We start from the raw sequence: 13373 nt of genomic DNA on the forward strand, positions 1-13373 counted from the left end.
AGGAGGCCGCAGGCGGTCATAAGGTCCACTAAAGAGAGGGTATCCTTCGAACAGAAATCATCTAAATGAAAGTTTAGATCTCCCATAACCGTAAGGTGAGATTTACCAAAATAGGGTTCTAGGATTTTAAGGAGTTTGAGGGTAAAACTGGATCTCGGTCCAGGAGGCCTATAATTAAGAAGGATACAGAGGGAGATGAAGAGATCGAAAAATGAATGGCCTAAAAGAGATCTGCCGGAGAAGAGAGAGTCGTAGTGCGACAGATAGCCGAGGTTTTATAGAGAATCGCCAACCCTGTTCCCCTGCGGCCTACTCTATCTAATCTATTTAACGCATAACCCTCAGGTTTGTAATATATGGCAATTCCTGAGAGACTACTTGATATACTAGTCACACGTTACTAGTAAGATCGTTATTTTGGAGAAGGTACCTAGTGGGATACCTCTCACGTTTCCTGATTTTAAAATAAATGGGTTTGCATTATTTGCAAATGTATTTTTGGCAACCATGCAAACATAAGGGCTGTTTCCAAGATGTTAACACTGGTCAATGAGATGTGGTGGCTGAAGTCCATATAGGTATTTTGCAATGCAGTCTTAATAAGACACAAACCTTTGTTTTGAAGCACAAAACAGAGCAACATAATATACCTACCTTGATTGGTCTGGGATGGTGTCTAGAAAAAAGGCAGTCAAGTTTTTCTGAATCTTCATCTACACTTGGGTCTTCTTCTTCTTCACTGGATAATCTGCTTGCCAGGTCTTCTCCCACTGAGGTGACTAGAGGCTGTGGCAGTTGTGCAGGGCAGGTTGCAGAACTGTTAATATCTAGAGTATTTGCACATGATGACCTAAGGAAGGGAACATATAAACCATGATGGTATGAAGAAGCAGGTGACTACATGCTAGATACCAGTGGACCTCGTACTCCTTTCTGTGATGTGAAAAGAGACCCTGCTAACCCCTCCCTACTCAAACTATGTACAATAATATTTTTCATCCAACAGTCTGAAGATGTGAAATATTAAATGAAAATAAATGTCAAAGCACGTGAAAATGTCTATGATCCAAAAAGCCACAAGATGCATTACTGCATTAGTAAACTTAGGGCATCTCAGTTAGGATAGCATCTTCAACATGCACTATGAAATCTGTGTCAAAGATGTACTCCACATCAGGATGAGGCTCAGAAAACAGCACCTAATTATTCTATTAATATTCATTGAGCATCAAGAGCAATTTCCACAAAAAATGATGTACAATTACAATTACAAAGTCGTACACAGTTTAGGTGATGACATTAAGGGCCCGATTATGAGTTTGGCGGACGGGTTACTCCATCCCAAACTTGAGGGCTATCCCATCAACCATATTATGAGTTCCATTGGATATAATGGAACTCGTAGTACGGTGGAAGGATATCCGTAACGTTTGTGATGGTTGTGATGGAGTAACCTGTCTGCCAAACTCGTAATCAGGCCCTTAACGTGTTGTGGATTTGATACAAGGGTGAATGATGACTGAGACACAATACTCAAGACACTGCCAAACATTTAGCATATATTCATACTAACACCAAAGTGATAAGGAATATTAGAGGAGAGAGAGTGTATAGAAATAAATGAGTTGTGGCCATTTATCAGACTAAGAAAAATATTCTAAGAACAGTTTTAAAAGAGAGAGAATCCGACTCTGCTGACAACTAGCTACTTTAATGTGGGCCTTGTAGGTAAAAGGAGAGAAATCAACATGTTGTGTAGGTCTAGCTAGCAGTCACAATGAGGTTCAGACCTTTTAAGTGCAGACTCTGTGGATGCATATATCGGGTAAATATTTTGGGCAGGTTATCGGGGTAGGCCGTTTATGATGAGAAATTAATCTTAGGGCAATTAAGGAGGCAAAATAAGCACCCACTTAAATGTTATTAGTATCTGTAACATGGGACATTACCAATTAAATCCTAGCTTGTTCAGCAGCGAATCCAACCTATATAAAAAATAACTGGTATTTTAAATGACTTTTCTGAGCCGTGCTTGTCTTCTGAACAGTAATTATTGAAAAATACACAATGCGCCAGACTCTCTACTACTTTTGAGCTTCTATACTTTTCGCTCATAAGCCAAACACATTTATTTATGTTTGTACCTCTATTTTATTTGTACTTTTTTTGGAAAAATTACTTTCTTATCAAGTTTTTTTGGGGAAAGTACTAAAAAGGAAAATTAGTGCAAATTTACATATATTACAATTACATTTACATTCATTTACAATCAGTCTATTAAGCATACTCCAACACTATACATACAGTTATATACAAATACTATACAAAACAAATTAGTGAATACAAGTGCAATTTGTGCAATGCATGAATAAAAAAAACAGGTTTCAAATAAACATCCATGTCACTATAAGAGCATATCCTCATTAAAAATTTATTTCATTTATAGTATTTGTATATAACTGTATGTATAGTGTTGGAGTATGCTTAATAGATTGAATGTAAATGTAATTGTAATATATGTAACTTTGCACTAATTTTCCTTTTCACTACTTTCCCCCCAAAAACTTGATAAGAAAGTAATTTTTCCAAAAAAGTACAAATAAAATAGAGGTACAAACATAAATAAATGTGTTTGGCTTATGAGCTAAAAGAATAGAAGCTCAAAAGTAGTAGAGAGTCTGGCACATTGTGTATTTTTCAATAATTAAGTGGCTCTGTCTGACTCTTGTTCCTTCGGGACAAACTCCTTTTGTTTGATGCCTTCTGAACAGAGCATTTTATTAGTGCCTCTTTCACAGAACAAGTGGTCCTTTAATCATACTGGTAGTGGTAGAACACCAGGCGGTGATGGTTTTCCTGCTTGGTTTTAAACTGAGTTTGTGGATTCCCTAATTACCTGTTTTCTGAACCTTTTCAGTTGCGGAGTGTATGGATAGCTTTCATTGATTAGGCTGGGCATCAAGGTAATAAGTAAACTTTCTCCCGTTTATGTTCTCTCCCGCCTTGCTCTCCTTCCCTTTCCCTCTTCGCCTCAACTCATTCTTTCCCTTGCAGCCCTATTCTTTCTTCGCCTTATGAAGGGAGGCGTGTTGTAATCTCCTCTAAATGGTACGTTCCAACCCCCCCCTCACGCCTCCCAGTTGGTTTCCCCCTACCAGTGTTTGCCAACATTCCACTGTGCCCTCCACCTGACTGGAACCTGTGGTGGTGTGAAGACGAATAAAGATGATTCTCTTACCTCACTCAACTTCATGTCTTCTTTGTAACAAAAGTGTTAGCAGAATATCCCTTAGTAGTGATGGCTACAATAGGTGGCAATAATCGAGGTGACTGGTACTGCCCTTAGAATAAAGTTGTCTCTCCCAACTAATAGATTGCTGAGAAGCTCCCAAAGTGCAACCTGCTAATCTAATAGGCTAGTCGCCCAGTTTCCACTTCAAACCTGAATGCAATCGATTGACTGAGTGTAATGCATGTACAGACTAATTGTGATCCACTTAAATCAGAAATGTTAGGCACGATAGTTGACTCCACCAATGAACCAATTATTTCTGTTAATATTGGGAGGGGTTGGGAGGTGTGACACAGGTGCGTTGAGAATGATAAACAGTGTGTCTCCTAATAGAAACAGTGGAGAAATGTTATTTGATGCTTCTACCTGCCTGAGTAGGATAACTGGGAATTTTGACAGTGATAATATGGAGGGTGGTGCTAGGGTTGGTGACACAAATATTAAATCTTTGATTGTCAGCCCAAGTTCCCTTCAAGCAATGGGTCCAGTAGGTACCCAGATACAATCTGGTATTAATCTAATATCCTGGAACCTGGCAGGTATTGCTTCTAAGTTGGATGACCTTGAGTGGCTATTGTACATCGGTGAGCATGATATTTGCATATTTCAAGAGACCCGGGCAACTGAAAAAATCTTTGTTGATGTCCCAAACTATAGTGTAGAGGCTAAACCCCCCAACCATTATGGGAGGGCGATCGGTGGTCTCCTGATCCTCGTTAAGAATAATGCATCCAAGTCATGTACGCAGTCGCAGATAAAATGCTTAGATTTAATGGGGATCACTGCCTTGTTACAATCAGGACTTGTTTTGGCACTATTAAACATATATGTGAGATCTACTGCGGCCTCTATTGAATCTTCCACTCTGTCCATCCTTGAAAAAGCTTTGGACTCTTTCCATTCGAATACAAAAGTAATACTGGCTGGTGACTTTAATACATCCTATGAACCATCTTCCTATATTAATGAAGTTACAGAAAAGAAAGATGAACAGTGGGGTATTAGAATACCAACGAGGAAACCTTGAGTAAACTTTATGGCAACTGGTCCTAAACTAGGCTCTCTAGTAGTGGGCAGAGGGCTTAGGATGTGTAACGGTCGTATTACATCTGACCCGATCAAGCCCCAACTTTTAGGAGAGGTAATCATGCGGGGATTCAATTTTTCTGCATTATCTTGTATTTTGAATTCAATATGTGTATGATCTTTCATGTTTTTAATTACAAGATGTATTTTTAATACATATTTGATTTTTATACATAATTTCAACTGTTATAGTTACTATTCTTGAGGCATTGTGTTTCGATAATTTGAAGGTCTAGGGAGACATTCCTTTTTGTTTGGTAATTTACCCTACTTCCCTTGACGCTTTACAAGGGGTACCTCTCCTATTTCTTAACTAGAATATATGCCACACAGTGGTGCCTGATCCAGTAATATCTAACTGTAGGCACTACGTTTCTTGGCCTAAAATGATGGCGAATCAAACATTGCTGTCACAGATATATGGGCTTTCTGCCAACTCCTTGGCCAATTATAAAGAGTTGAGTGAACAAGAAATCCCAATCTTGAGCATACACAAATCTACTCTTTAAAAAGCTCCATCAGATACTTTATAAAGACATGGCCAATAAAAAAACAGCTATGGGGAAAAAACTACCTGGTTCGATTCCACTTGTAAGCAAGCCAAATATCTTTTAAGATGTGCAGTCCTGGAAGGTGATCGGGACCAAATAGCCCAAGCAAGGCGCGTATAAGAAACCTCTATAAGATTGGCAAAAAAATGATAGGATGATAGAATTTGGGAGGATATGATGTGCGCGGTAAGAACAAATGATAATAGCTTGTTCTGGCGCACAGTGACTCAAACCAGAATGGAGAATAGTAAGAACTACCAACATTTTATATCAGCCGATAGGTGGGTTTTTCACTTCTCTGATCTCTATGAGCCCAAGGAAAACATACTGCAGGGCAACGAAAGTGTTATAATGCCACCTAGGGACTTGCCCTGCTGTGTTACTCTACAACCTGATGGCCCTGATGTCACCTTTAGTATTGAAGATACCATAAATGCCATTCTTGCGTTAAAAACAGCTAAGGCACCAGGACCTGATAAAATCCGGGGAGATCTCTATAAATCAGAACCCCAGGTTTGATCACTTTATTTTAATCTGCTTTCCAATGCCATAGCGAGAGAGGGAGAGGTACCCGAATCTTGGAAAGGGGCAGAGATTGTCACCATATACAAGAAGCATGAGTACCATCGAATTATAGGTCAATTAGCCTAATCAACAATGCCCAGAAGATTTTTGCTAAACAAATCCTTGATAAGCTACACCACTGGATAGACATGAACAACATCATGTCAGATTTACAAGTAGGTTTTCATTCAATGGATAAGCACTGTAGATCAAATTTTCAGATTGACCACACAATACTGGAAATATGCCCTATTACAACAGCAGAATATTTATGTGGCATTTGTTGATCTCAGAGCAGGCTTTGATTTTATCCCCCGTACAAATCTGTGGTCTATTTTAAATACAATGGGTGTACCGGGGAATCTGATACATCTGATGTCCCAGCTACACAATAACAACTTTGCACAGGTACGGTGTGGGGATGCAGAAGAGCTAACTAAGCATAGCCCAATATAGCGTGGTGTACGCAAAGGGTGTATCCATGCCTCTACGCTTTTTACCCTCTATATAAATGATGTGGTTGACATCCTGGAAAACTGCAGAAATTACTCTCCTTTACAAAACGGTAATAAGGTACGGATTCTCTTATTTGCAGATGACTCCCGTTTAATTTCCAAGACTCCAATGTGTCTCCAGCTTCTTGTCGACAAATTTACAGATTTTTGTGAGTCACAGGGCTTGGAGCTCAATGCCAATAAAACCAAGTATATGGTTTTTGGCAAGGGAGCTGCTAAAAACTCTATCAAACAGGCCAGGGGAGAAGTACTTGAGAGGGTGAGGAGCTTTGATTTTTTAGGAGTCAAGGTAATGGGGAGTATGAAGTGGAATGATCAGACAAAGAAAAGTACACTGCTACTAGAACATTGAGCAAATGCTATTAGTAGGTTGCATAAGCAAACAAGTTCACGTGCAGTATTGCCAGCCCTGGAAGTTTATTTTGGCAAAGTACAAGGGGCAGCCCTATATGGAGCTGAGATTGGGGGATGTACTGATGCTTCCCAACTCACTGCTGCAGAAAATGGATTTGCCAGAAGTCTGGTTTCTGTCCCCAGAAGTACACCATTAATTCCTTAGGACTCAAAGGAATTGCTGACCTGGCCGCCTTTAGACCACTCATTTACTGGATTTGATTATGGGTTACTCCTGAGCTGAGGGAATTCAGAGATTGCCATGTTGAAATGTTGAGCATAAGGGGTGCCAAGTCAATACTCTGGGTTAAATTTGTCTCCGACTGGTTTAACAAGTTGAAATTGACAAGGTTGTCAATTAACCAAGAAAGAACGTGTAAAACCGACCTTAACATCATAAAATCCAGCTATTGGACTTACATCCAAGATATCCATTTAAATAATTATTCAATTGGCAAATTAACAAACAGATTTTTAGACATTAAGCCGTTTTCTCGTCACGAGGATTTTTTAGATTTTATTTCTTCCCCTTTAGCTAAAAGTCTCCATATCCGTTTTCGATTTGGCATCCTCCCCTTGAGATTAGTAACGAGTCAATGGCACATGCCCCCTGGTATTAAGACTTGTCCAGCAGGTTGCCTGGCAGATGAAGATGATGCTCACATATTATTCTTCAGTCCGAGTTACCATGTCCCGCACTGGATATGGTTTATTCCTGTATGCCAAAATCTGAAATTAACAAAATACACAGTGGCCCTCAGAATATTAAGGAGTGACACCCTCCAGAAATAGCTATTGCAACAAGCACATTTTTACTGGCGGTATGGCATAAACGTGGTAGACTATTCTCTGTGCCCATAAATGAGTAGATCAAAACATTTTAATGACTGTCTTTATCTTATTTATATTGCTTTTATAGATACAGTTGCAAGATAGTTTTTATGTATTTCTAGGTATTTATTGCTTGATTTACACATAGTTTAACCTGACTCTTGCTCCCATTTTGCACATTAGTAATGGCTAAAGTAGATGAATAGTGTCGTTCTTAATAAATTGTGCAATGACATGCAATGAAAGGGTTTTATGATATACTTGGTACTTGGTTACCGAATAAAGATCATTACTACTACTGCCCTTATAGTATATAGGCTGTTCCAGTGGTTAGACGATGTGAAAACAACCACAACAATGGTGTGTTTCTGAATCTGAATGCCAACAGAAGGTGTCCATATCAATTCTATGTCAGACCCAGGGCAAGAATTATGCTTTCTCCAAATTTTACTATTGCAAACAGCTTCAAAGCAAAATGTTCAACATTCTAGTATACAGAAAGACCTGGGGTAAAGCAACAAAAAACCATCGTTGGAAACCCCTAATCAGTCTTTGCCCTAAACATATGTGATCGGAAATCCACAGTAAATGTGTAACTTTCTGCTAACTGCAACAGATGAGTAGAGACGTGCGTTCATTATTTGAATTGATAGTCATTGTTTAGTATAATTCTTGAATATTTTGGCGGTGAGTCTTTCATGTTTAAATGTAATGGGCTGGATCAAGCCTTATTACTTTTGTTCAAAGACCATCAGAGGTAGACAACGTTTGAGGCTGTGCTGCGCTTATTGGGATTCACGTTTGCAGTTCTCATTTTAACCACTGAGGCTTTGGGCAGCTAGATTGCAGGGAAAAGGAGCCAGGTGGAGGCATAGTGTCTGTTGATATGGTTTGACTATAAACATTATGGCATAATTATATTCCTTTAAAGTAAAATTGATATCTGCAGATAGAACTAAATGGTCAGTAAGAGGAATGTTTAAGTTCAGCTTGTAAGAAAAGCATTACAAATGGGATAGGTCTAGCAATTGTTTCAGTTAGAGCTATTGGCATTGTAAATTACAATGTCATGTGTTAACCTCTCCTATACAGATTCCTGTTTGGGCTTCGAGCTGTATGCAGGATAGATAGACTTACATTGCCACATTACTAATTTAAGACGTTGCGGTGGACGTCTGGTGCACCGTACTTCACTTCTTTGTTTCATTCTTTCAGCCACGATTGTAACGAGAAAGAATAGACTAAGGGGAATGTAATTATTGCCCACTCTACATACATATTGTATCCACCCCAGAAGGATGAGTGGCAGAGATGGTTTATTCTCCACGTTATCTCTCAGAAGCGCACGTTACAGAACACATCAACCAGGAAACATGCAGACTCACCTCATACAGGACTCTACTTCCTGGCGCTAATGTGCACTGGTACCTGACGGCCACCGGGACGGTGAGCTCGGCGGGGGTAGAGGTGACGTTAATACGGGCTCGGAGAGCGGCGCTCTAGGAGTGCACAGTAAGCAGGCGACCCCGCTTTGAAGCCACTGTGTACTTGAGCACAGGGGACAGGCAGGGCTCTCGGGCTGGCACCGAGGAATGGGCGAAGCATGCATGTCTTAAAAGGACGAGAGGGAGTGCTGAAGAGCCCTGGAATGCGCTACATTACACCTGCAGACTTGTGTGGCTGAGGTACCTTTTTAGCCAGCGATATTGACGTTTATCACAATAGTTTTACTTTCTTTCACTTACAACACACACCCCTCGCTAGAATGCAGAGATTCCCAGGACAAACTCGATTCGCCTTGTACGACGGCACACGTGTGCCCAATACCAATGCATAACAACAATAACATGTATGAACATGGATTAGATTGTAAAGGTGTGTAGGACATGCAAGGTGATGCACTTTATATCAAACACAGCAGCACATGGACAAGGGCCCGAAAGAAAAATGCCCAATGAATCTATTCCACACAAGTGCCAACCACGCCATACAGCGCCAAGAGGCCATATTTTTAGCAGATGCGGAGCTCTTAAAACACAACTACATGCAATCGATATTCATCTAATGTCTTTTGGAGAATTCCAAACAAGCCCCGGCGAGGCCTCTAGGACCGCACACCAAGGCAGAAGAAAGCCGTGCGCACGCTAAAGAAACGCATGCGCAAGCAAAATATCCAGTTCAGGTGGGCAAGCCGAAAAGGAGACAGGGAGGGAACAAACAAGCCTTACTCCAAATCAAAAGCGAGTGTTTGACATAAAGTGTGATGTGCGCCAATGAAAAGCATGGGCGGGGCTTCGACTCCACTTCCGAAAGCAGCCCGTCGACAATAGATCTCGCAGAGCGAGCAACGCATGCACTGTGATGCCAGGCAAGACTTAAAAACTAATGAAACAGCACATTAAACACATATAATTCTTAAAATAACACAAAGGTACCAATATTAAAAGCAGAATCTAGAAAACACAAAAAAATTACAATAAAGGTAACACTAGAACACTACAAATATTGACAGCCTGTCCTAAACATTAATGCGCCCTAACGTGCATACAAAAATGACAATGCTCTTCAGGTGCCAACGAGCAGCAGGCAGTATTTTTTGTCACTAGGTAAATCCAAATTTTTGGTACCTGGGATTTGAAACACAATAATGTAGTGGTAACATATATATTTGAAAGGGAGAGGAAACAAATAGAACAAAGTCCGTTTTGATTTGGGAGGAAACCACCTACCAGTCACACAACTAAAAAACAATACGGTCTAAAAGTATTCATGTGTTGTGAGTTGTAAGGGAAGAGAGTTTGGTGAGACTGTGTAGGTTTAAGAGTCTCTCCAAGGCAGTAAGTGGCTTGCAGTCAATGTCGAAGTCTCCTAGAAAGATATTGTTCATCTGGTTGAAGAAAATTAATTTGAGTTTGACCGACCATCAGGGAAGAGGTTCAAAGAAAGGTATTTTCAAAATATGTAGACATTAGCAGCTTCTATTGCAATGACAGCATTAGTTGTCTTTGAAGGAACCTGGAACCTGCTCTTTAATGTGAAGTACCTCAAACGCATCATTACCGTATTAAATATATATTCCTATCTGCAGACAGTAGCTCAAAAAGCTGATCGTGACATGATATGGCAAATATAAAAGTTGAAGCCAGACCCTCTCTTGTCATCTAAACTCTTGGTCATGAGAGCTATGGCAAAGGGAATGATATTGACTGGCTTCTTTACAACACCAGAAGAAAGAAGTTAATAAGGGAGTGTACAAAGAGACAAGGACTCCACTGTTAGAGGGGCATAGATGCTTTGACTTGGAGCATCAGTAGGTAAGGCTGGCCCCTGATGTAAACATACATTAAGGTGAGGCAGACTTTTAAAGAGGCTGACCTTCTGTTCTGAGACTTGAGAGATCACAACATGAATTTGATAACTAGGTTACTGGGTTTTGCCTCTCTCTGAGAGGTGTCTCACTGCAGGTGTCATATCTATTTAAGAAAATCTCTAAGATGATTCCCAGCTATTGCTACACAGATTCAGAGTCACTTAATGGGCTGCACAGCAATTCATTATATAATGTCAGATCATGTGACGGTCACCAGTAGGAAACTCCACCTTATAATGCTTGGCCTCCTTGATAATGCAGCATTGGCCACACAATCACCAGAGAAATAGAGAAAGTATGTATATGGTCATAAGACAGTAAGTAAAGCATCCCTGAGAAATAAAGAACCCTGTGATTAAAGGTATCTGAAGCGAAACAGATCCAAAAATAATACTTAGAGGGCAGCAGAAAAAAAACTGAACACAAGAAACAGCAGGACGAAAAAATATGGAGAAAAAATAAGAAGTAACTTTCGAAACTAGCGAAAGGATTGACAGTCCTCATTATCTGACACAAGGTCCCTAAATGGACCTGTTCGATTGAAGATCGGTATGAGTGTAATAAACAAGATATGAAGTGCTTCAAATGTAATCCATGGTGTACCTTGCCATGTTTATTTGTTATGGAAATACCAATAAAAATAGTACAAATAAAACATGGTTACAAAGTGAAGGAGAGAGCAGAAAAGGAACATTCCGAAAATGATCAACATTTAAAAAGAAGTGTACTCATGTTCATTTCATTTATTTAAGACATATTTACAAATGCTACATGCCTTTAAGGTGAGTTGGAAGGGGAACAACCTTTACAACGAAGGTTTTACAACGCAATACTGTTACCACGCAACTTTTACAACGCAAGTCGTTACAACGACTTGCACTGGGGGGCGCTCCAAGATAGTAAATAGTTTAATTTACTATCCAACTCCTTCCCTACTATCCACGGGGACTGGAGTTGAAATAGTAAATTAAAATATTTACTATCCAGCACCCCTCAACGCAAGTCGTTGTAACGACTTGTGTTGTAAAAGTTGCGTAGTAACGGCACGCGTTGTAAAAGTACGCGTTGTAACGTCATACATCCAAGTTGGAAACCATGCGATTTTTCATGTTATTGTTTTCATTCAGTTATTGTGGGTTCACAAGGCAAAAAGCGTGGGTGTTGTCAAGAGAAGAATGCCCTCCTTGACATCTACATTAGAAGGTGTGCAGAAATGGTTGGAGTGTATCGCTTACCTAGGACGGACACAATTAACCGGTCTACTTTTGGCAGGGGAAGTTACTTTGGGTTCCTGAAAGCCGTTTTCTGGAGTAGCCGGTGAGGATTCTTGTGGAAGTGCAGGCAGGCCCTGTTGCGTTTCTCTCGTGCGTTGTGGGTGTTCTCGGTCTTTTGTTACTTCCTTTTCTTTGGAGAGTGCCTTGTGTTCAGCAAGTAGAATATCAAATTGTTGGATGCGCCCTGGCACGGCTCTTCGATGGCTTAGTGAATGTGTCTACGAAAAAGAGACTGCAGTTACAAGTTTGCTTTTGATCAATAATTGTTATGAATTACCCACAGTTCTTCAAGACTTGCAAAGCAACTAACAAGTCTAGTTAAATCATGGTATGTTTTCAGTGTGGGTTGCTACTGGTGGTGAATAGCTGGCACACAACTGTGAAATAAATAATTAATATTTGATAACAAAACTACCCCAAAGCTGCCCTTTCTTGGTAGGTATATTAAGAGAAACCAGGAAAATAAACCAAGAAATTATACAATGAAAAATGAACTGCTGAATCCTACTAGATTCATACGGCGCATGAGTGAAAAATGCACCATTGAGCCCTTCTACTTTCCAGTTTCTATGAGTACTTGCAACAACCTCCAGCAGAAGTCAAAAACTACTTCCTTGACTACATCTCAACTGGGAGCCGAGGGTGGTAAAGAGGGATGTGCAGCTCTCATCTGTCCCAACAGGGGAAGCAGTTAGAAAGCTTTCTGATACCAGAGCCACTTTTATCTCTGCATAAGCAGCACCTGGCAGTGCAACAAGGTGGCTGGCCTAAGAAACTAGGGGGAATATTACCAAGCAATAGCGATAATTATTGCTATTGCTTGGTTAGAGACAAAAATGTATCTCTGACCTGTGGTGATTTTTATCGCAGATAAACCTTGGTATTACCAAGGTTTATCGCAAATGTGATAAAAATCGGCCGCAATGCATGAATATCGCTGGAAAAGTCAGCGATATTCATGCATTACCGAGCTAATGCTCTTAGCCATGTTATCCACCTCCCATTAGATAACATGGCTAAGAACTGCTCAGGGCAGGTGTTAGCTTTTGGAGATATTCGCGATTAGCGCAAATATCTCCAAAAGTTGGTAATAGGAGATAGCGATGTTAGTGACTGTTTCCAGTCGCTAACATCTTGGCACGCCCACTTTGCATGTCATTAGTGATAAAATTCTCTGACATGCAAAGTGGGGCCCAAGATGTTCGTTATCTCCTACTAGCTGTCGCTAACTGGTGTTAGAGAAAGCTAGGTAATAGGGAGATAATTTTATCTCCGCTTTCTTGGCTTTTAAAGCCAAAAAAGCGGAGATAAACCCCCTTGATAATATGCCCCACAGTCATAACAGCTCAGATAGTAATTCTGATTCTGTTTGTGCCTAATGTAAAAACATTGCGCTTTATTCACCAGTGAAAGGTTTCCATGTAAAACCTATTGAAGTGTGCGCAGGAAATACTGAAAAAGCTCAAACTGGTTAAAGACGCACAGGTACCACAGTAT

The 13373-nt window shown here is 40.2% G+C and overlaps 1 protein-coding gene across 3 annotated transcripts in view; it reads right to left on the minus strand.

Annotated features, from left to right (window-relative positions):
* ATXN7L1 (ataxin 7 like 1) overlaps positions 1 to 13373 on the minus strand; it is a 423903-nt gene that overhangs the window by 68870 nt on the left and 341660 nt on the right. For all 3 annotated transcript variants that reach the window (XM_086967089.1, XM_086967079.1, XM_086967084.1), the window contains exons 5-6: positions 11838 to 12094; positions 655 to 850 (exon numbers count right to left, since the gene is read on the minus strand). In XM_086967089.1, the coding sequence (XP_086823215.1) occupies positions 655 to 850; positions 11838 to 12094 (453 nt within the window). The remainder of the gene's footprint in view (positions 1 to 654; positions 851 to 11837; positions 12095 to 13373) is intronic.

This window comes from Lissotriton vulgaris, chromosome 1_1 (assembly GCF_964263255.1).
Source record: "Lissotriton vulgaris chromosome 1_1, aLisVul1.2, whole genome shotgun sequence".
In the NCBI taxonomy this organism is placed as follows: domain Eukaryota; kingdom Metazoa; phylum Chordata; class Amphibia; order Caudata; family Salamandridae; genus Lissotriton; species Lissotriton vulgaris.